Below are 26,458 nucleotides of genomic sequence, written 5' to 3' on the forward strand. Positions count from 1 at the left end.
AAGTATATAGTTGAGTCCATTTATAATATATATTATATACTCGTTTTTATTATATTCTACACATTTTTTTCTCGTAGTCCGTAGACGTTTAAAGATTTTAGTATTTTTCCATTGTAGATATTTTGTTAATATTAAAACTTTAATTATATAGTTAGTAAAGTTGCTTACATAAAATATGTTTCCACGAATGTAATTTGTTATTTATTAATGTTTTAGCTAGATTTTTAATTAATTTATGGATTTTGTATTGTCTATATCATAATCAAAAAACCTAAGACAACTACCCAACCTAATTTAAACCTTATTGATACTTTGTTTTTGAAATATTGTCAAATATTTGGAGCGAGATTTCGTGTACCTAAACTTAGTATTTTATTAAAAAATCACATTTAAGTGGTCGATAAACGGTTTGTGGAGAGAACTATTATGTCCTGATACATATATATATAGTCGTTTAATAGTGTTTCGTATTATTTTTGTGTGCTTGGACAGAACACCCTATTCGATTTTGTGGGTGGTGGCGTTCAATGTTTACGTCCCTCGCTCTAAGAGGGTCGGCTACAACGATAACAATACCTACTTACTATAAAAGGGTGTAACTGTTTGACTAATAGCGTGTACTCGACAGTTATACCATGTATTCAGTATTGCCTCGTGATTTATTAACATGCAATCCGCCCCACCCAGTATTCTCATGTTTGTGCCCCTTCTCGTTTCCGATTGTGCGGGATTATATAGTGTATTATTATAATAAAGTACTCGTAATGATAATGATAGTTATGATGAACCGCATGATTGATATTATATTAATTTTTTATTGAAATACGTCTGTCTGGTGAATGAACTCATCTCTTCGTAATGCTCTCTCGATATTTGAAGTTGTTTGCAATTTAAAAACGTTTCACATCGCCAGGGTCTTTGTGAATTCTAGTGATTACCATTACCATGAAAAGAAGAAAATAACAACATTAGAGTACTCGCTATTATGTTCTCAACTGTTAATGGACGTTATTCGCTAATAAAACAACACTATATGTTTCGTTTAAAACAAAATTCATTCATAACATCCGTACGTTAAATTTATTTAAATACTTCGTGAACATTAAATAATAGTTAGTGTACTTTGTATAAATATCTGGAATGAAAGCATAGTTGCATTTGTATAATAAACAATAATAATAGCGTATATTGCGTATAATATGTATATTTTTACTTGTCATGTTTTATTTCTCAAATGTGTTCTTTAATAAGTAAGTTAAGTACAATAAGAGACGTATTTAGGATTTTAACGTCTTGCCCTCATTATCATTTTTCACCCCTCTTATATAAATGTATATTGTATACAATATTATTTTAAGAAAATAAAATAGTGTAAAATACTGCAAATTTAACCAAATAAATTTTAGGTTAAATAATTGATTTTAGATATAATATGTATTTGACAATATAGACTTATAGTTATTCTTAAGCATTCAAACTGTTATACGTATCATAAATTGATTTTGTCGTGATATTTTTTAAGAACGAACTTTGATAAATTACTTTTATTTATTTACTGTTCTTTTAAACTTGGCACACTAACAAGCACTGCAGCGTCCAATTTTACCTTCTTATCGAGTTAATATAGTTTTATATAAAGCTATTTTATTTTACACAGTATATCTGGAGCCCAATTTATGAGGGGTAACTTGTATCTAACATTATTGGAATCAACTCGGCTATTAGGCAAATATTATACTTATCGAGTCTGAAACATTTGTGTTGTATACAAACATTATCAAATGGATGAATACATTAAATTTTCATTTATTTGTCTATATTATAGGTAGGTATTTAATGTTCAAAACTAATATCAATGTATTAATGTGTACTTATTTATAAAACTTAATATTACTTAAATTGTTTTTATTAAATACATTTGTGATTTGTGTTTTTACCTTCCCGTTTTGTAATTTAATCTCTGGTATTGTATAGATATATTTAAAAGACTGTATATTCTTATGTATTGGATTCTATTGTTTTCTTTCACCTGTCATTGGTCAAAGGTATGTCTAACAACGATTTGTTTGGACAAATTATTCGGAGTCACTGAGGGGAAGCTGCATCTTACCTGTTGTGTAATATTAGAATTTCTTATTAATATTTTTCACGGTACCTAAATCTGATAAATCCGATTTTATTATAATTAGGTATTCAGTTCTAAGCACTTTAAACGCGAACGAATACCGTCGTTTAACTATAGCAATGACGCGATAGATGAGTGTAGGTCGGAGCTGCTCGCGGTCTCTATTATATTCTATATAATAATGACATATATAGCACGCATCACTCGGGTCCGCCGTCCGGACGATAAATAATGCACTTTATTATGGGGATAGCTTTTATACAATATTAATTGTCTGGTAACGATGTGTATTACGCACAAAAGACTGAGATGCGCGCGAGTTACGCCCTCTTAGTTGCGCCAAAGTCATTAAGTCGCGCAGTCTTTCATCGCGCACGCTGATCTAGTGGACCGCCGCGGAACGGCGAGCGGTGGTGGCCGAACTCAGACATCGACGCCGTGGAGTGGGGTAGGGGGTGTTGGCTCAAAGGAGAAGAGGATGGAGCATAAAGAAAAAATGAATTAAAAAAAAAAAAGCGCTGCCACTCAACCCTCGACTTGTAATTAATCTTATGCTGTGCGCGTATTGTGTGTACACTACGACGACGATGACTACATGTTATTTTATTTATTATTTCTTTATTACCGCGCATTCTCTCCGTCTCTCTTATATTTTTTCCCTGTTCATTGTATAACGAACTACTCTGCGATTACGGGAGTTTGCGTTATTTTGCCGAGCGCGAGAGTGCCGGTAAGGCGCCGTGCGATTATTTTTTAATGAGACGCGCCAAAGGTTGTCAAAAAAAAGTATTTATACGTATTATATATACCTACTGGTTCTTATGTTATTATTGCGATTCTTATCTCTAGTATAATAATTAGGACTGGGATTTATGTGTCTGTTTATATTTTTTATGAAGTACAATTTACCAACTTTACAGGCAAGTAGGTATTCAATAATATTGTTCTAGACGATTCTGAATACGAATATAACTTTTTAGTATAAAGGTTTTATATGTCATGTCTTAACATTTGTTGTTGTATAAATACACATGTGTTTAACATGTTTTACTACTTTTTATATTTGTATACATGTTTTTGAAAACGCTTAATTTTATTTACAAAATCTACAATGATTGATTTTCCTGCAGCGAATATTGACGCGGTAGTTAAATTTTGAGAAATTATTCATGGTGATTTAAACGTCGTCGGTCAATTATCTTTAAAAACCTAAGAATAAACATAATATATAGGTATAGCTCATCATGACATTATTGAAATCGAGATAAAGACGAAGATCATTACTCATTAGTTATTATTACACTATTCATCACGAAAATAATAACATTTTGTATTTTTTTAATAATTATAAATTTTAATACTTTCCTACTATATATCAACATAATATTTTGCATTTTTCTAATTAATAATAATAATAACTATTTAGAATTTTTTACATATAATCTCATTTAAGTATTTTATAATATTAAGAATTTTTTAGTTACTTTATATTCACTTATGTTTTGAGATTTTAACTACAATATATTAACGGAAACGCTATATAATATAATAATATATATCTACATTCTATTTCGTTGGCGTATCGCGTATGGGGAAAATAACTGTCGAAGTGTGTACGTTGGTATATTTCGTGCTTGACTATATATAGTATATAGTACATACCTATATACAGTCGAAATCCTAGTCGTAAACACTACTTATATAGGACCGGCTTAACTTTTTCACTCGATATACCGTCTGCATTAACCGCACTAACCGGCTTTCATTTGTCTGGGTGTTTTTCACACCCAGAATGTATACCTATAGTACATATATATGCAGGACAAAAGCGTGGCCTGCGATGATTGTATTTTAAGAAGAGAAAAAAGGGTCTTTTTATTTTTGTCTAGCCTACCGTTGGTGTTCAGAGTGTGTTCAGTGTTGGTATATACATTATACATAATATACAATATGTAATGTCAGGGTGATATCTCATCGTCTGAAATAAATAGCCTTTGGGTGATGATGTACACAATCTTTTTTTTTTTTGATTTTGAAAAGGAGGTCTCGGAATAGCGTAAGTGTAGGTATACCTCAAGTGCAGATTTTATTATATTAGTTTTTATTATTTATTCTTTGACCTATTCATATCATTTTAGTTGTTAGATTTATATTAAAATATAATATATATTATATTATGATAGTTTGTTAAGGGGGAGTTTCTTAAAATCGACTGTTTTGCATTAAATAGTATTTTGTAAAACTCTAAAGAGTCTAAAGGATTTAGCTTATGTATACATTTATATTATTTATTGTATACTGTATAGGTATGGAAATTTGTATATAAACTATATCTTCATAATTAAATTTACTTCTATTAAAATTAAAAGTAGTAGCTAATGCTGACCCGAAATATGGGCATGCTCATTTACCATAATGTATTATATAGTACTATAGTTCTATTTAGTTTATAATAAATAATACACAAATTTTTATTTATTTATGAATAAATAAAAATAAATAAAACTGTTGTACACATACATTATACTAAACATTGACGAAGTGTAACATAATTAGCATGCCCTATGAATAAATATTAAGATCAAGATAAACTTTTCTATAATCTATAAAAACTAATGAAAATTTTGTTATATATTATATTTTTACTTATATTGTGTTTATATTATTAAGCTTAACGTATGTTGAGCATGTCCGAAGAATTCGACTCTGATTTAATGCCATTGAAATAATTATATTTGATTTTAAATTCCGCGAGTGGATTTAAGAATATAATGACTAATGGCTGTAATTACGATGTGGAAGATTTTTAATTTTGTATCCCTTTTTTTTTGTTTATAATTTTTATGGTGGTATAAAATCTCAACAAGTATCATGTAACAGCTCTATTAATTGATATTGAACTCAGACCAAATATTTTTTAATGTTATTATAGTATTCTAGATTTAATAGCGATAAACAAAAAAACACGTTAAATAAAAAATAAAAATAAATAAATGTGAAAATATCAGTTAGCAAGTTTTGATCATTTTAAGATGTGATGAATAATCGTTTCCGTTTCGAATATAGTTTTTCAAACAAAATTATCCATTAATATTTTATGAAAAAAAAAAATACCAATAGCCGAAAACGTATAATATGTAAATAATTTAATTATTCATGGTAATTACCATGAATATTTTATCGTTAGATCAAGCTTGTTGTATAATATTTAACGATCTTAAATTAAATTATTTTTAATTTACTATATTTAAAGTGTTGATTGAAAGTTCTTTAATCTGCGGGAGGATAATGCATTGTTATCCATTTAAAATATTCAATGAGGGCCAATATAAAGTGTTGCAAATAGTACAGTTCTAATTATTTAAAATATAGTGGTACTATAATATTGTATTTTATATGAGTTAAATCGGTTAATTTATTATTATTTAAGTAGTAATTAAAAATTAATAATTTAATAAGCTGTTTTAGTGCGTGTAGTTTAATGAATACTGATGTTCATGTGTAAAACGCATGTAAACTATAAATTAAACGTTTAGAAAATGGATCCTTATTTTATTATTTGGTCATGTGGTCATATTAATATAATAAAGATCGACTGGATTTTAAAGTGTTTTAACTTTTAACTTAAATTTTTCAAGGTATTTGTATAGCTGGTAAACATTTTTGAGTGGTATTAGTTTCTGTACTATTTGTTAATAAAACTATATCGATAACCCAAGCTATAAGAATATAGTTAAAGCGGACTTGTTATATTAAAATATATTATTTTAGAACAAGTTAGTTATTATTTGGTTTCTGCTAACAACGTGGAAGCTTAAAGCGCTAACACTAGTTTTATACTTTATATTTATATTATTATGAAATATTATGATTTATTATTAATAAAACGATTTAGTTACTATAATTACACCGTTCATAGTAAACCAATAAAGTTGTAAAATATCAAACACCCTTAATTGTGTATGTACAAGTAGCTTTTGATCAATTATTTTTGTCTTAAAAATTAGCTATAAATAATTTTCGAAACGACCTTCACGCTTTTGAATCAACAGCAGAAAATAACTCGATTTCATTGTTGTTTATATAATTTCGTATTTGTCTGATAAAAATGGATTTCAAACTTATGATCTCGAATTTATCGCGTCAAATGATTATATTATGAGCAAAAGTTCGAACGACATCCGAAATGTTACTTACTGCTTGTTAACCGTTGCCGATTGTGATGGTGGTGGTGGTGTTGGTGTGGAGGTAGTGGAGGAGTTGGTGTGAAAATGCCAACTATATATATATATATATATATCTGTTGTGCGCATAAAACATTGCCGGACATTACTGGCCGTCACTTCCGGTATGGACGAAGTAGTGTTGGCGATCCCGTAGTCATCGTCTTTACGCTTCTCCCTCTTTTCTTTCTGTCGACTCTCTCCGTTCTAACTGGGTATATACGTGCGTATAAACGACGGTCTTCCCCCGGCCCCCTATATCATTCATTCTCGCCCTCCGACCAGGACCCATCCACCATAATATACCACCGACCCAACCCTCGACCACTGCAGCCGTGGCATTCACTTTCCTTCGAGTCTCTCATCCACCACTCTCCTCCGCGCATTATCGGTCATAAATCCAACGTCAAGGCGCCAAGTTTCTTACTTTACCCGTACAACGTTTCCTGACCCGACATCATGTACTGACCTCTGGTCTTTTTGATATAAAGTAGTTCTATACGTTTTAGCTATCGCGTCCGGTCCAGAGCGGTTTTCGATCCATTAAACCGTTTTAGCGTCCCGGACACACACACGCATACACATACATAAACGTGCACGGGATCGTGATCGCGCCCTCTATATTAGACGGGGGACCGGGAGACACCGACTTAAGGGGTTGATGGAGGGGCTGCGTCCTTAGATACACACACACATACACATATATAATATATATTATATATAAACGAGCGCCGGCCATGTACGGTTTGTGCACGAGTCGTTTAACCCGAACCAACGTAATACATTTTATAATCAATTAAACCCCACTCGTATACAAAAACGATGGGATAATATATGTATATATATATATATATATATATAAATATATATTGTATATGTGCATTTTCAAGCGTTAGTGCGGCTGTGGTTGGGCGGTTTCTTTTCCGCTTTCGGTTGTTTAAAGAAGGGTATCTACTGCCGCTACCACCACTGACGTCGTCGTCCATGTTGTGTTATTGCGTTTGTGCTTACATGCCTCCACTACGTAAACCCTAATGTAACTTATAACGTTTATTTATTTACTTTATTACTTTTTTTTTTTCAGAAAAAGAAAGATTTCTTTGGTCGCGAAATCGATTCACCCGTCGGGCACAAACACAGAGGTAAGCGTGCCGAATTAATGGCCAATATAATACGACTGCTACAGTAAAGGCGCACAAAGAGACCAATATTATTAAAGAGCGTTAAAATTATGTGCACCGCAGTTAATTGTTAGAGCTCTGCCTATAGTTTCTATATTGAATTAATTTGCACGTAAAATTAATCATGATGTTGTTCTAATCACAATAAATAAAATGTAATAATTAACTATATTAACGTGCACAACTCATCTTCTTATATAAACAATGGATCAGTTAATTTACAAAACCATTTATTTATTTTTAAATTAATTGATAATAATCACGATTTTTTATCAAGTATAAAAAAAAGTTGATTAAAAATATTAATTTTAAATTCCATTACTTTTAATTCGATTAAATAATGTTTCTTATAATGTATAGGTACATTAATTAATTAATAAAAACATTAATTCAATTCATCAATATTTAAGATCATGTGCCAAATATCAGTGGCTGGTTTATTCTCTTCTATAATATAATATAACTTATTATGTCTGTTTTTTAAAAAATTATAATTCTAAAACATTGGTAATAGGTATACAAAATATTAATATATTTCACCTATCACCAATCAAGGTTAAAAATTTAATGCATTTCAAACTATTAAAAGCAAAAACATGTATTATTTTAATTTTGTTTGACTTTAAATACATGCCAAGTAATATATAATATAATTTAAAATATTAGGTAATAAAAAAAGAATTTAGATAAATCTTTGTCAAAGTATCGTTTGTTATCAATATTTTTAATTCTATTTTATTACTTATTGACTTATTGAAACTCGTGTTCCGTATTGGGCGAGTGTACATAATTAAATAATCTATTTATAGTTTAAACTGCATTTGTTTTCCGGAAAACAATAACTATATGATTGATTCTAAGATAATTTTTTAAGAATTTAACATTAATATAATATAATATATATATTATATTATATATGTTTATAATGGTGTGCTAAAAATACTTAAACTGCGCCTGTATAGGTAGGTAGGTACATATTTATGATTAATAATCATCTAATGGAATAGTATTGTGAATTTGTTGTGACAAAGGACGATATTAATCTATTGTAGTCGGTTGGTTATGTTCACGCCGTATAATTAATCGACTTTTGGGAGATAACCGTCAAACTTTAGAAACGGAATGAATTTATAATAATACATATTGTGGCGGTGGTGATTTAAACGTTTTCAACGATGCACGCTGTGACGAAAAATACGATCCATCACACCGCACAATCACTGAGCATTTCCCGTCAAAGGTGTCGCGCTTTACGCGATCGTGTTTTGCATGCGTTTATGACCTTGTAATAAAATAACGCTCAGATTATACGAAATAGGCTATGGCTATATTATCATAATATTGTTTGCCAAACTTCACGCATTTTCTATAGTCGACCTGATCATTGGTCCCGTGATCGTGGGTAGGTATTTGCGTAGGTATAGCGTTATTCGATACTATAATATTATAATATATTGTACACTCTGAACATTTGCAATTATTATTTTATCCACCGACCACCACGGCCGACGACACCACTACACCAGCACATTCAACAGTTTTTCGTCGTTCGCCGAACCTATAGGTTTTCTGTTCGCGCCGATTAGAAAAAATAGAATAAAAAATTCACTGGTTCGATGCATCATCGTACCTATATAATATTATATATCGTGCATAATGCGGTCCTTGCAGTGTATAGGTGCCGAGCCAATTACGCATTCGCAAACATGAGCACCGAGTCCCGTCTGTTTGCGTACACAGTTTTCGAGAGATTATTATTGTTTGTTATGCCGCACGCGTAATGAGATTCGTGTCCGATATTATTATTATATGCTCTGTGTTGACACACGGTGAACGAGGCACCACCACCGACTGATGTTGCAGTTCCGTGCCGGGTCGCGCGGGTAGGGTTGTTTTATTAATGCGGTTTTCATCCTTTGCTCACCGTAACAGGTTTGCGGTGTGCCCGCTGTTTGCTCGATTAAAACCCTCAGCCCCCAGGTGAATCCCGACAATATGTCAAAAGCCGCCGATGGATTTTTATGCGCTGTAAATATATATAATATTGTGTGTTTATCTACCTCGTCGTTTAAAATTAATAGGTTAACGGTGAAAAGAGCTCGCTCGTTGTGTCGTTTTTTTATTAAAAATAGTGAAAAAAACAACAACAAAATGTCTCGACCCGGTTTTTTAAATGATTCCATTTTCTTTTTTTTTTAAACACACCACACCGTCGATGCGATAAAGAATTTCTTCACCTATCTTTAAAACATTTTATTAATTATGTAAGGTGTGCATCATTATTATTATATATTTTTTTTGTTTAAATACATTTTTGATGCGTTACAGAATTTAGAGACGAAATCGTGAAAAGTGACGTTTGGTTTCATTTCAAAGAAGGCTACAGCAACGCAGTGAGAAAAGCAGTATTAATGAAAGATCTTTATTGAACAATTTTGTTGTATTAAATTAATTTTTATATTCTTAACTTTTTATTTTTAAGTATTTTGAAGTTTGATTTGATTTAATTTATTTTGAATGTATAGATTATTTTTTTTTAATACGTGGCTGTTAATTTTTCAAACAATATAGTATTTTGAGTTAAGTAAAATATAATTTGTATATTATATGTATAGAGGTGCTCGTATAATTTATTAATTATTATACTGTACGGTTACACCGTGAGTACATTTAAAATTAGAGTGTTGAATTATTATTCTAATGTTTTTTTACTAGTCATTACTTATTGTACCCTGCATTATGTTGTCAATAAGTATTTTGTTATATTTTTGTTCCCCTATATTGATGACGATATTGCAAGTTGTAGTCTATTGTATGACAGTGTTTGCTTTAAGTGTATAATATAATGTACTGAAGCTTACCGGATTATTAAAAAATCATCAGAGCCATATAATATTAAATGGGGTGGTCCAAAAGTAATGATGTCACTGCAGTTCTAAAGGGATGATTCAATGATCGTATATAAATATTAGGGTAGTCATATGTTAGACTAAGGGCTTGTAAAAAAATAGTGGTAAAATGTAACAATAACGATTAATGCTAATACGTATAATCGATTTCCAATTTTTTATTTTTGTACTTGTTAATTATTATACCATAATATAAATAAGTAACTACTTAATAAATAACTACTTACATACTACCACCAAGATGTTGAATGTATTCAAATTTTTGCCATGAGGTTACATTTTAGTTAGACTGTTCATTGATTTGACAAAATAAAGCAAATTCTAAAGGCAGCTATTCTCCAACAGTTCAAAGGTTCGGAAAAATACTTAATAATATAGACGATAGACTTAATGATAATTATAATAATAAGTATATAAGTATATTAGCATGTTACTTTGATTAAAATATAAATTCTTGAAAGTTTTTAATTTTTAATTATTTATAGAGTGGAACTGAATTGTAATTTATTGACCAAAGTATATATTATTATCTAGGTACACATTCATAAAATGGAAAACGTTTTGTATTAGAAGATGCAGTTATTAATTTTAAAATGAGCGCATCTATTGCATTTTTCTGAGTTTCGAATATTATCGATACTATAATATAAAATCACCGAAAACGCGGCTGTATTATGGTAATTACAGACAATACCGTATTACCGCGGTTACAATCGTTGATACTGCGGTAATGAACAATATACCGTGGATACCGATATCAAAATTTGAAATACCACCAGCCCTATCCGTAGACATAAATCGTATTATCGTACTCTCGATTTGCGTGAAAACAGTCGGAAATCGTTAGAACTGTTCAACTGTATAGACCGAAGAATCGAAACGCACGCGATACACTTTCCGGAAGACTTCTAAACACGCGCGGACGCATCGTCACGCCAAACGCGTTCCTTCCTACCGCCCGTCAATGGTGCGGCACGCGCTCCCGAAATTGAAATCGGCACCGGCAAAATCCAAAGGGATAAGCGATGCACGCAGCGGGGCGCTTGCTATTCGCGACTCGTCATTGTTGACTGGTTTTACCAGGATTATTAGAATTATACACACCGTCGTCGTCGTTTTTCATCCGAAATCCAAGACGAAGCTGATCGTCTGATGGACGAAATATAACAATGTCCGCCGTCGTCGCCCGGTACCGTTTCTGAAATTACGCTGCAGGTGATATCTGAAAACAGGTTGTTACCAATTATATTATATTATTATAAAAAATATTAACTCAAATTTTATTTATGATTGGTTATTGGTTAGTACCTACCTATGTATTTGTATTCATTAATTAATTATTTGCAAATTCAGTGATTTTTAATTATGCATATTTGTTTATATTGTAACTAACTAACTTCGCAACAAAATCGGAACATTTGTTATTTCCTGCATGTTTTTGAGCACGCCAAGATGTGCGCTATATTTTGTTCCCATGTAGCCTGGGCCAAGTTACTTCTTTTCTTAATTCACTTTAAAAATCTAACCTAACCGTATAGTTAGTGCCTGCAGAAAGTTAAAAAATAAAATGTATATAGTTAAAAGAGAGATGTGACTCGCAAATTTTAAATATTTAGGTACTTACAAGTAGATAGATAAATACTTAATTAAATTATATTAATTTGTAAAATCCAAATAAACATACTTATGTATATTGGTAGCTTACTTATTGTACCTAATAGTTTTTAGTAATCTGTTCAAATGTATAAAATATGTATAATCGAGTTTTCCTTTCTTTCCGTACTCTTAAAAATTGCTGTAGGGATACAATCTACAGTTATTTGTAAAAGTTAAGATGAGCTCGCACTAATTTTTATACCGAGTCAAATGAACTTACATTTTTGAATAAAAAGATGTATAATAATAGATAATAATAAATACCCTACTTAATTACATTTTTTATGTTATAAATCATAATGTCATACTTAATTACATATTTATAAATAGAGTATGCCCAATCGTCCACAAATCAAATATCTAATGTAAAAAATTATCTTCAAAACTAGGTAATTTTAATTTTTTCAATATTTATATTATTTATTAGTTAATACCTACGTTATAAGCTAATTTAGCAATTGAGATTCCTAATCTCAAGGCGCAGTGGTGTTAGAGCAATCAATGATTATTAAATTATATATGATTTATTTCGGACATCATAATATATTTTATTAATATTATATTATAATATATTAAATAAAAATATTCCAACATAAAATGTAGTCAGCACGTTCCTGTGGATATCATCTACACGTATTATATATATTGTACAGTGCATACGTATAATAATATACAACATACCACGCAGCCAAGGATGATGTATGCGTATATATTATATATTGTACGACATACATATAATATAATATTCATGGTAAATTACAAACTGAATATATATAATATATAGATATGTGCGCGCACGGGTTCGTTTCCACAGGCGAGTTATGTAGTTATATACAAAGGGGTGGACAAGTGGTGGGGATGTTAGGTTATATTGTAAAGTGACCAAATTCGATTCGTGTCCGCCATTTCGTTTGTGATTTCATTTCAGCCACCGCGCTGTAGCGCAAACATTATGCAATCCTTTTGAACCTCACCGCCACCGCCGTCGTCCTTTGCCAACGATGCGTTTCGCCCTATAACCCTCTGAAACCTCCTCCTCCACTCCTTTGTTGCCTATACACCGTTACCAGCCATCGCGCAGTACCTAGGATATGGAATACGAAAATCCCATTTGCGGCAGCCACACGTATTCGGATTTAATCAAAACTCTTCCCCCCTACCCCTCTTCAAACAAGCTTCTCCCCCGACCATCCCTGAAAAAGTCTGCCCCAAATACGTAGGTGTATGTATATATACATATAATATAACTACATAATAATAATTATACATGCACCGTGCTCGAGTCCCAAATTATTATTATTATTATTATTATTGCGTATTCGATGCTTTAATATAATAATAATGTACTAATATAAAGGTAGGTCATAGTTGCTGGCGTATAGCAGCAGATAGGTGCGTATAGCGATATTATAAAGTAGTTAAATATTATGCGCGTTGTATGTTGGTATAATTGCATGTATGTACTATGTATGTATTTGTAATTATATAAATACCTATTATATACGTATATACTATATAGTAAACACTTACATTATACAATATATTTTTATGTATTATTATTAATAAATAAACGTCAGGAATTGCAATAAATTAATATACCATCTAGTATTTATATTTTCTACCACTTTCCTCTATTACCAGTACTATATAATTTTTGTACTTTTTTAAAGATTAAAAGTTATAAAGTATTGTTTAGTCTTATCTGTCTTTACGGGTGCTTATTACCTAGTTATTAATATAAGCATGAGGTATATAATATGCTCATATAGAAAATAATAAAAATGTGATCAAAAAAATAAATTTATAGTCTTTTAGTATAATTCTTGATTATTAAGACTGACGCATAATGATTGATGACCGTTTTATTTCTGGTTGCTTAAAAATTATGTTCATACATGTTGAGACTAAATAGATTCGTTACTTAATTTATTTTGATATCATACAATTATTAACATATATCATCTGATTGTATCGTTCATGTATATTGTATATATTAAAGAAAATAAGTGTTGATAGTTTAATACTAGATATTTTAGTAAGTATAGGTATTAACTATAAGACTCGTAGATTGTGAGTGTAAATACTTCCAGATATTTAAAACCATTTAAGATTCAAAATTAAAAACTTAACACAAGACTTTAACTATATAGACAATTATTAAAAATGTGCATTTTTTAATTAATAAGAATGAGCATTTTTTATTTAAGTTATACATTATATAAATATCTACTATTGTACTAATTTTAAACTCATTGCCATCAGTTATAATGTATTAATGCCAAATGACATGTGTTAATCAGTAAATCATAATTTTTTAAGGATTTACGAAAGTATTAACATATAGATATTTAAATCAATTTTACCTATACTCCAATAGTCAAATGTATAAAATAGTAGAATATGTAATGTTTTGCACTTATTTACAAATTTATGTTTACACGCCTTTTTTTCTTATTTAAACTTCAAGATAAACCATTCTATACTATATTCATTTTCTGTACCTATGTATATAGGCTATATAGATGTGTATTTGAAGCTTAGTTTTAATTTGGATAACTCCCTCTTCCCTATACATATTATTTCTTTTTAATTTATTTTACAATTTCTCAGACCATATTTCTCGACCTTGGCCTAATAATTGATCATTTCTGGAAAGTGATAATGTGAAAATACGCTTGGATTTTTTTATCTATATTTATAATAAATGCAAAAAGTCATTCATTCACTGACTAAACGCAAAATCTTGAAAACAACTTGACCTTTGAAGCTGAAGTTTGACAAGTTTGTAGTTTATAGGAAGGAGATGTCTAAGAAAGGATTTTTCAAATTTCACATTTTAGAGAAGGACTCAAACAGCCAACAGGAAATTGTTGGCTCATGAAAAACAATTATTATTTAGTTTATAATGATTTACCAATTGGTTACTGAAAATACAATAGTTATTATAATTGGATACATTTTAGACTCATATTTTATATTTGGTCAAACACGTCCGTTTAACATCGCGCTCAACACGAATTCTCGATAAATAAAATTTTCTCTTTATATTTTGTTTTTAAAAATTGTATGTTTAATGTAGAAGTAAATATTACAAATATTTTAATCATTATATATTGAGGCCAACTCACACTTACAGAGGCTTTGATTTTATATTAAGTTTATAGGTAATAAATACAACTTTTATTGTTGATTTGTGTTTTATCTTGGTATTAAATGGTAATATACGGATAAAAAAAAATAGTGATTATGTAAAATTGATATTTCAGAAATATAATCTTTACCAACACTAAATCAGAAAACTAATTATATTATTTATCCAATTATGCTAAATATATTAGGGAACTGCATTTAATTCGGATATATTTTGTACGGACAATGAAGCGTTTTAAACACAGATAGTTTAAAATATAAATAATAATCTTAAGACTATAATTCATAAGACTTATATTGAGAAAAAATTTTAATTAAAGATAAAGTGTACAGTGTACACTGTACACTGTATTTGTTGTGTAACAAAATTGAAATTATGCAATTATACCTAAAACTCAAAAATTTAAAAAATTTTTAAATGTTTGTAAATAGTTTATTAATTACAATTTTTTCGAGTTTGATCATTTGATAAATATTATAAAAATTTGAATTTCAAAAAAATATTAGTACTATATTACTATAATTGTATACCAACTTATATTTCTAAATTAGTGTTTAAAAAACTTAAAAGGAACTTTGTGTTTAAGTTGAAAGTTAAAAAAAAAACAAAAACGAAAATGTTATTGCCTACACATAGGTAAAATGAAAAAAAAACATTAATTTAACCTTATTTAAAATAGATACTAAGGTACCTATATAAATAGCACAATAAGTGACTAAATATTTTGAAAATTATTTTATTTTTAGTATATGTTAATATATGACTCAAATAATCGAAGTATCCAAAAGGTTAGGGGTAGTAAAATTATTGACATGAAAATAATTTTAAAAAGTATATAAAAACCACGCATCATTATTGTTATATCAATACCTGTACATTTATTGCTACGTCCAGAATGAAAAATCAGATCTATAATAAGATATTATTATCAAGTTTTACTATTGGGTAACTAATTGCTTTTCTTCGTGTATGTAAAGTCATTACTCATTAATACCAACCTAAGCTGATCTGATAAAATTAGCTCATACTCGTATATTAAGTATATGTATATTAAAACATTTTACGGATTTCAAAAAGAATAAAAATAAAAAAAAAAAAAACTAAAAATAAATATATTGCTACAGTTGACATTTAATAAATAATAATTATTATTGTCTTTTTTCAGCTAGTTATTTTTTCTGCGGCCATTAAAAAGAACCAAAAGTTTATACCTATGGAAATGGATACTTACTCATTAGTTGCAGTGTAATCATTATACTATGAAAAACTACCGACAATATGTGATAAATTTCAGTAAAATCTCATCAACAAGACACGTGCTACTGTATACTGTACGTATTGTTGCTAGATATATTTTAATAAATATTATGAATTCTCTATTTGATAAACAATGACGTGATAGGCAAAAGTGTCAATTCATACTATAGCTAATAACAACAGTTAAATTAAAAACGTTTGTATATCAAACTAACTATTCATCAATAATCACGGCGGGGGTATAGCTCAGTGGTAGAGCATTCGACTGCAGATCGAGAGGTCCCCGGTTCAAACCCGGGTGCCCCCTAAATTTTTTTTTCAATTTAAATTTTAAATAACTGTAAAATTGTTACAATTTTTTAAGTGTCGGTGAGGTATGCAACAACTAGTACTTTTTTTTTATCTTCGTTTTATTTATCATACACTTACAGCATAAATTAGTGCAGTTGTTTTTCTCAGCGCGTAAATCTGTCGCGCAATCGCATGTAAAACTTCTTTCTTTTTTGTCAAGAAATTTTGTTTGTAACACGCTTCTTACTCAGTTAATTTGATTGTACACGCGGTGGCGTAATCTGAGGGGATCGCGCGTATATTATTCATATATTGATGTGTTTTATTCCGGGAATCGTCGTAAATTGTGGGGACGTTCCGGTTTTAGGGAGGAAAAAAACGAAGGGAATTACACGTTTTATTATTGTCGTACCCGCGATCCCTATAGCTGTTATATTGTATATAATCGACCGTAGTCTATAAAGACATTAAGAGCCTATATCCGGCTCTAAATCCATATTGTAACGACAATACAACACATAGATACATTTATATATATAATATTATAGTTTTACAATGAATCGTGCAATTTCGGGAAGTAATTTCATCTTGAAACGTTTTAGAGTTTGCTGTATTATTATACAATACTCGTCATGTGATACGCGTAGGGGCGTTTTATTGCAGCAAAGTTTTGCACATAGTATAGATGCGCCGACGCAATGTAGGTACTCAACATCTTGTTATATTATTACTGTTCACGCGTGTATGATGTGTATACTGTATAGTGCAGCCGGCAGGTTAGTATTGCTAAAAATGTGTGATAAATTTATTCGCACTATTTACAGTTTAGTCTCGTTGCAAACTTCAATTGACTATATAAGGTACTTTGGAATCTTTGGATAGACTCGCGGTTCAGTTTGCGTGATGTATTATATAGACGTGCGCAGACCTTGTTGTCAGGTAGTGGGGCAAAATTGTCGATAGTATAATCCGTGTCAACTGTCAATATTTTTACTTATTGAATTTATAAAGATATAATTTATTTCTTAATATAAGCTGTCATTCAAGATAGAAGATCGTCTATTTGCAATTTGCACCATATATATATATACCTATAGCCATATAATATATACTATATATACCACGATAAGAGATAAAAATTAGTCCTCGAGATGAGCAACTCCCATGCATATGTCTATTATTTCTTCATGTATCTGGATAAAAAAAAAGTATCGAATACGTCTTACTCTTAAATTTTCACCCTCTTCAGCATTAAGGAACAAAACCGTTTTGGATATGATTTTTTTTAACTAGATGAACAATGAGAATAATATTATAAATCCGAGGTTCAAAAATATTTTAGAAATTGTATTATATTTAAGTATATTAGGTATTTTATGTATAATAAAATAAATGACAAATGTACCGAGATCTTCCATAAGTCTGCAGTACGTTCATCTTGAAAAAATTCTATATAATATAACTATTAACTAGTACTAACTACTAATACACGGTTACCTATATTATAATAGCTATATTAGATGTTTCCGGGTACAGTGATGCACAAAACAGATAAATCATTTATTTTGCCAAACTGTAGTATAATAATGATTATAACGAGCAACAGGTGCCAACAGTGACTATATTATATACATTATATAAGTATATAATACATAAGCAGTCGTTTGAAATGAAACGTTGTAATATTAACGATGTTTTTTCAAATAAATTCGTGTAATTTCATTAAGTTACATAATTTTATATTTTGAGCATGTTGCGAGGAATGTTGTGTTTGTGTATATATATTACCACATATCACCTATATAAAATGCATATTATATACTTACTGTTTTTTATTTTCGTAAATTTTTTGTAGTTTTATAGTTTCGCCACTAAGACTCGCTAATAAAGTCCTATATGATTAGTTTAATATTTTATATTATTTACAACTTACTGGTAAATTATAATCTCGTATAGACTTCATAGGTATTTTTAAAGAATTTACTTGATGATTGTTGTGATAGTTTTCATAAAAGTGTCTTTGATCATTATGGCTTATAAAAAATGTAATAAGTACACTTTCTACCCACAAAACAATATTTTTAAGTAACTTTTCATAATATTTTTATTGTTTTATTTGTACGGAATATATATTAGATAATACAAAATGAATAATGATTACGATTATCCATTGAATACTGGTTATTAAATTACCGTTTATGTCCAAATTTAATCTTAGAACTAAATATACTTATTATTAATAAAATCTTGAATATACGACTTAGTACGACTGTTGTCTACTAATGAAATATTAAAATAATAACATTTCACTAAGAAATAAAGAAATATTATCTTAAAGTACATAGATACTAAGTTATTTTGTTTGTATGTACTCATATTATGACATAATTATTAATTATACTTCATTATAAATAATATACGATTACTATTACTAACATTTATAGGTTATAATGAGTTAATAACATAAATGTTTAGGTAGTACAATAACTAAAATGCGTAATACAAATAACACTTACCAGCTATATTGTATTTTTCGAGTTAACCGTGATCGCAAATAGTTCTCACAAATAACGTTTTTGAAAAATGTTGGATATTATACTGTACATAATATAAGCTTTATATTATTTATATTTATCTGACGTAGTGACGCTGCAGATTGTTTTCGTACTGCAAATCGATATCAAGGGAGTATCATAACATTTGATGTGTCATAATATGTAATATGTATGTTTATTAGGAGGTTTATTTAAAGAGATACGTAATAATAATTAAAACTAAATAATAATATATAGGGTATAATATAATAATACTTCACACTTATAATACATACATTGAAAACGTCTAATTAAAACAATATATGCCATCAAACTTATAGAATGTAACAATTTGAACAACTACTAGGTATAGCGATGTATAATTATATATTAAGGTATACTGTAACGTCATGAAAAATTACAATAAATGATTGGAAATACATCATATTATATTGCTTAATCGAGTATGCTTACTATTATATATTGCTGTGTCGTTTTTTTTTCAATTACGTGACACTTAAAATGTACCTAATTACGAATTAAGTTAATTTTTTCTATACACCTAAGAATTAAACGAAAACATTAAAAAACAAAAAACATATTTGATATTTGCTATCGCTGACGCCATTTTCTAATTTTTTTTTTCATGATAATATTTTTTACTTAACGTATATCACGATTCACGTAATAATAATATTATTCCTACACTTAGTATAAATATGTTATCCGTAAATTAACGTCACGTGTGTATATAATAATAATAATGATAATAATAATAATAATAATAATAATAATCATAATCATAATCATAGTACATAAATATAATACTAGAAAGACGTATATAATGAGAAAATGAAGACTGTTTATTATAATATTGTTTAATATAATAGATAGATAAAGAGATAGAGAGAAAGAGATACATTTATCAGACGAATTATCTTAAAAAAAAAAAAAGGGTGAAGGAAAACAAAATAAACGAACAAACAGAAACTGACATATAAGTTAACGTAAAGATTAATAATATAATTATTATTTTAATAGATGCCATTTTACTGTACAAACATGCGAATCTGCAAGCCTGTCGGCAGTGTCGTTCATGCGCATAATATGCATATTATATTGTATCATATTTTTGCGTGTTTTTTGAGAATTATTGACTGAACTTGCCAATTTGAAATCGTAACGAAATCTCCACACATACACGTAATGTACAATATGCGTTCGTATATTAAATAATTTCATATATACTGACAACTTACGATTGTGTAGTATATAGTAATGCTATAATAATAATAATAATATGGCGAAGAGTACGCGTCGGGTCGACCCCCGAGTGTTGTTGATGACGAGGCGTTCGCGGGGTAATGTGACGACCACTTCAATAATTTAGGTGTTGGACTTGGACGACCGGTCGCACGCGACTCAGTTGTCGGACGACGTCGGTGGATGTTGCGGCGATACCGAAGTGGCCTGTTCCGTCGTGGCTGCGGTGGTGGTAGTACTGGTCGTGGTCAGCGACAGCGGTTGCGGGTGCGGCATTTGCGGTTCCGGTTTCCGGTTGGCGGCCAGTGCGTGCAATGTGGACGTGAGCGACGGCAACTGGAGCCCGAGACCGACAGGCAACTGAAGCGCGGCGGCTGCGGCCGCGTGATGCTGCATGTTGGCCACGTGCTGAAGGCTGTGGAACAGCGCGGCCGAGTGTTCCTGAGCCTTACGCCGCAGCTCGGCCACGCTGGACGAACGATGTTCGGCGCCGCTGCCGCCGCCTCCGTCGGCCATCGACCCGAACGGCTTCATCGTGCAACAGCTGCATCCGAACCCTGTGAACGAGTTAAACTTGTATTGATCACGGTATAGTAATGGTACTATTGTATATGTAATGAAGTAAGTACACGGAGGATGGGGTTGAAGTAGGTAACCCGTCTTTGACGAATTAATTACGAAAAGTATAGAGTGTAATAACTAATTTTTTGGTGAAAAATTTTTATTATTAATAATATCCATAAATAAAGGTATTAGGTATGTATGGTATATAATATGTTTATCAACCCTATAATGAAAATTAATAAACTATACTATTATACTACCTATACAAATCACAGGTGTGTAATGAAATTAGTTGTTTAAAAAATCCAAAACTTAAGCTTTTGGTAAAATTAAAATAACATGTCCTTGACTGATTATAGGATTTACCTTAATACTTGCAATTAAGAACTTTTTTTAAAGGTGTACATACTATGAAGAATCTAAAACTGAAATAAAACGTGATTCAATTTTTTTTTATTTTTTTTTGGTAAATCAGGTTTCTTAAATGATTGATTAATTAGCAAAATAACTTAATTTGGTTAAAAAAACTTATTATTATTGAATATTTATTTATAACATAATTAAAATCGATACAGTTTAAATTTCAGACTGTCGTCTGAATGTCTAAAATAATGTAGTCAATGTAAGTATATCAGACATCATTAATAAGTAATTATTTTCTTAAGATAAACTAACTATAATTATGAGATTATTTTGTACGTGTTTTTTCTCGTACCTTTATACATAATGATTTATTATTCTATAATTGTATAGATTTTTATCAATTTTCAATATTTTAACATGCATCCCCTACAACATTTACTGCAAACGGTAACAAATAATTAAAATAATTATTCACCCACTCGAGTCAAATCGAGAAAAAAATACATACACATTTTAAATGTAGATATTTATTTTGAATAATACTGGGCATTATATACTAATGGTATACTTTAATTATTATCATTTATTTAAGTTAAAAAATGTAAATACAAGACAAATTTAGTTTATGAGCGAAGATTTGGAAATTCGACTCTAAAATAATGATAATAAGTATCTAATGAATTTTTTAATTAACTTTTCGAAAATGATATAATTTGCTAATATAACTATGGTAAATTAATCCAAAAATGTGTCATTCAAGACTTGATACTTAAGTTTATTTTTGCCGTCTACATCTTAATATTAAACAATTAATACAATTATATTATTAAAAACCTACGAGTGACTGCCAGTGTTTGGTATTATAAATTGATTTTATTAGGTGTTTCAATTTTAATTATGACATTTTTTTTAATTAACTCTAATTTTTATATTATTTTAAATTGAATAATGAAGAAACCATTTTAAACCTTTTATGGAACGTCGAAAGTAAATGTAAAGAAACGACTACGTTCATTATGAATAAAACATTTTGTAATTTTATTATGGCGACGTGGAAAATAATTCTTTGTTTCCTTGGCAACATTATAATAAAATAGTGTTGGTCGTAACTCGGGTACTGTAAGAAGATATTTAGTTAATTAAGCAATTTTCGCTTGTTTACGGCTTACTAACCATGTTACATTACACTCTAACGGTGTTGACATGGCTATTTTATCAAATAGGTACTGTTTTTGAATCAGTCATTCGCTTCAGTTTTATGCAAAACAAATTGTGTGGGTCTTCTATTTTTTTTTTTTTTTTTAAGAGTTTTATTTAAGTTATTTCTTTTATTTATCTTTGCAGCGTCAGTAATATCATCTCGAATAACTAAATTGATTCTTTACCGACGATTGAAAAACATAGGAAATACTTTCAATTTATCTCACTTTTGTATATACAAAGCATTAATTAATCTTAAAATTGCTTTCCACGATATGTGTGTGTAATGTGTATTCAAGTCATTTTAAGATATTATTATGCACCAGATACTCGACTCAAAGTTTTACTCATTTACTAATTTTTAAAACATATTTTTTATAAATCTGATTTTATTTACTACTTAATTACACTAACACGATAGTTCATTCGTCAACGACTTGTGAAGGTTAGGATGTGAACATTATATATTGTATTATCAGGGATTTGATTTAGCACAAATGCTGTGCCACCCAGGATATCATTAATATGCTGCGCTTTTTCCTCTAAGTTCTAACCGAAAATAAAATAAAACGATTTGTTTTGGTTCAAAGTTTGCTATTTTAGTCGTAAGGACCTATGAAGCTAGGTCAAAATCCAGCTTTGAGTGTAGAATTATGTATTGAAGTCTTGTTGAAAATATCAAATAACCCTCTAGGTGAATCAATGTAGGTATTTAATGACTAACGAGAAACAAAGACTGACTTTTTTAATCATTCGCAGTAGCGCTATAAATTAAAAATTCGTAAATGAATAAATCCAAAAAGTGATGGGTATACCGTGAGTAGGTACAGGTACGTCACTATCGCAGCTGCAGAGTATATATATTATTATAATTGCACTGGGAATGCGATGATATAATGATGTAAGTAATTATACCTAAGCGACACAGTTGACGTTTTTCGTTATCACGGCGCCTGTATAATCTCGTTAGGAGGAGGACCGGGATGTTTATGAAAAAAATCGGACCGCTAAAATCCTTTACTTCTCTCTCATCCCACACCCACCACCCGTTCTCGTACGGACGATCCGCCGCCCGTCGTAGAGCCGAATGTCCTCGACGCATCCGTTTTCAGACTGGCGAATATTAATGACCGAGAAAAAATTCGGTCGATCGCGGACGAACCAACCCTGCAACAGCTATGTACCTATATATATATAATACATATATATACACGCGCACCCGCGTGTTATAATAACAATATAGTCGTAATAACAATTATGATTATTGCGGAGCGCGAAAAGGCGTCGGTGCAAATTGATTTAGTCGCCCGCGTATATATATATTTATAATATATTATGTATAATAATATGTATAGGTGGTACACATCGCCGCCGTCTCGCGGTCCTGCGAAAGACGCACCCGCCGCCGCCGCCGCAGCCTCATCCTCTGGCCCGCGATATTATATAATAATAATAATATCTGCTGATGCAGTGTATATATAATATTTGCATCCCTTTCTCTGCCGCCGCCGCATTCGATCCATTAATAACGACTACGCAACGGCGGCGGTGGCGGCATATACACCTACCCCGCGCGCTCGTTTCGTCGTTATTTATTAAGGGATCCGTTTGATTATCATAACGCGCCCGCGCACGCACATCGACTTCTTCCTCGTCCTCATTGTCGTCCGTCGTCGTCTCTGTCTCTCGTACTCTCTCACCGCACTCGCACGGAGCACCCCTCGACCATATATATGTATATTATTACATATTATAATATACTCACTGCACCCACCCACCCACACACACACACACTCACACACAAACATATATGTATCGCTACCCCGCGCCGCCGACATAAATAAGGCGTACGTGTATATATATAGGTGTAGGACGCGTGTATACAGTATTATTATTATTATTATTATTATATACCCGTCGTAAACTTGGCGCCGAAAGCCGCCGCCCCGCACGATAAATCTCCCAAAGTTATTCCATTATGGAAACGGGACTGTTGGAATCGCGGGGGTGGGCACAGTAGTGTGTGTGTGTGGGCCTCGGGGGTTCGGGTGGAGAGCCCCAGGTGCCTTCGCCCTGTACATGTACATATATATATATATTATACTCACGACCGACCGCCCTCGATCTGCACCCGCTCCTCCGCCACAATAACTATATAACGCGATAAGCCCCTCACTTCATCCGCTTTTATACCATCGGTGGACTCGAGATATACCGCGGGGGTAATGGTAAGTGTGCGCCGCGGCGGTGGTGTATATGAAACCACCGACGCTCTCTAAGCCAATTATAATGACAAACGCATATATGTACAGGCGCCTGTTTATGTGCGTAAATATTCTACCGTGGATATAGTCGTGGTGACTTATACCTTGCAATATTTATATTTGTCGCTCGTACTGCAGTAGCGAAATATGATATATAGGTACCTACAATCACGCGAAAGTCGTTATTCATTACTATAATTTGTAAAGTGTGAGAACTTGGGCATGCATTCTTATAAGAATTCGATAAAATTAAAAAAAAAATTGTTTGATTATTAGCACTACCGTGTGCAAATTTGTCGATTTATAAAACAAATAAAAGAAAAAATGGGTCATAGGATGATGGCCACAAAATCGATTGTACAAGATATAACTATTGGTCAAAAATTTGTCGATCATCTAGGTCTCAAATATTTTATCTTATTGGTAATTTATATGTTTGGAAAAAACATATTTTTTTATGACTAGGAATCAAATTATCAATTATAAAAAAATTCTGATCTGCTTATTTGCTTCACTATTAATTAATGAGTTTAACGATACAATATTATGATATGTAAATTGAATACTACCTATTCATCACAAATAATTGTTAACTTAATATTAATTTGCTTTTTAATATTTAGTTTAATTGTTTTATTTTATTGTAAGTTTGTTCTAAATGCAGTTTTCTAGATTTTAATTTTGTCATAATTTAAATGTAACTCCCTACCTTCATCACGTACACAAGTATTGTGCTGACAGGAAATAGCTATTTATTGTAATCATCATATTTTAAAATAAGGATCTATAATATATATAATTTTAATTATTATGTTAAAAAATATATTTCCAGGTAAAGACGGTGTAACATTATAATAATGTTCTATATTCTATATATTATTATATAGGTGTCGGCGCAATACAGTTCGATCAGCAACGAACGACTGTTATTTTATATATGAACTAAAGAGATTCAATACATCCGGCTATGAATATCGCATATATATTTATTTGCACGTATTTTCACGAAACGGGTAAGTGTGTTTTGTTTTTCCAGTTATTTTGTTTGGTCTAATCCAATTTTAATTTCAAAACGGATTTGTTTATTCGTAATAGAGTTTATTTTTCAAACTAACATATAGATTTATTTATTTATTATTTATAAGGGCAAATTCTTTGTATAACATATTATTATATAAGTATAGTGCATCGTATTAATAATTACATAAATATAGTAAGTTGTATACATTTATAAGAAGAAAGATAAACAAGTTACAAGAAGTGATTAATTAATATAAATTTAAAATATAAACGAAAACGACAAGAACGTTTCATTAATTTGTTTTTTTAATATTTGACAATGAGATTTTATTATAATTAATAAAATTCACATAATATGACACGAACCATTAAAAAATACATGCGGAATAACGATCGCTCATATTAAAATGAATATTTTTTTCAAATCACACTCTTCGATGAATTCGTATACACTTTA

The 26,458-nt window shown here is 30.4% G+C and overlaps 2 protein-coding genes and 1 non-coding gene across 5 annotated transcripts in view; 2 read left to right on the forward strand and 1 right to left on the reverse strand.

The window, feature by feature from the left end:
• Nucleotides 1–13,688, forward strand: part of LOC114131022 (chromosome transmission fidelity protein 18 homolog) — a 29,101-nt gene extending 15,413 nt beyond the window's left edge. Inside the window, exons 20-21 of the mRNA XM_050202832.1 lie at nt 7,433–7,490; nt 9,858–13,688. Of these exons, the coding sequence (XP_050058789.1) occupies nt 7,433–7,490; nt 9,858–9,958 (159 nt within the window). The 3' untranslated portion in view covers nt 9,959–13,688. The remainder of the gene's footprint in view (nt 1–7,432; nt 7,491–9,857) is intronic.
• A 3,049-nt stretch (nt 13,689–16,737) lies between these two features.
• Trnac-gca (transfer RNA cysteine (anticodon GCA)) lies at nt 16,738–16,809 on the forward strand. The gene has a single exon. It is a non-coding gene; the product is annotated as a tRNA-Cys (tRNA).
• Nucleotides 16,810–19,518: 2,709 nt separating this feature from the next.
• The window catches only part of LOC114131007 (paired mesoderm homeobox protein 2B), a 69,507-nt gene continuing 62,567 nt past the window's right edge, over nt 19,519–26,458 (reverse strand). For all 3 annotated transcript variants that reach the window (XM_050202833.1, XM_027996125.2, XM_027996124.2), the window contains exon 9: nt 19,519–21,147. In XM_050202833.1, coding sequence (XP_050058790.1) covers nt 20,750–21,147 — 398 coding nt within the window. In that variant the 3' untranslated portion in view covers nt 19,519–20,749. The remainder of the gene's footprint in view (nt 21,148–26,458) is intronic.

The sequence above is a fragment of the Aphis gossypii genome, chromosome 3 (assembly GCF_020184175.1).
Source record: "Aphis gossypii isolate Hap1 chromosome 3, ASM2018417v2, whole genome shotgun sequence".
NCBI classification, from domain to species: Eukaryota; Metazoa; Arthropoda; class Insecta; order Hemiptera; family Aphididae; genus Aphis; species Aphis gossypii.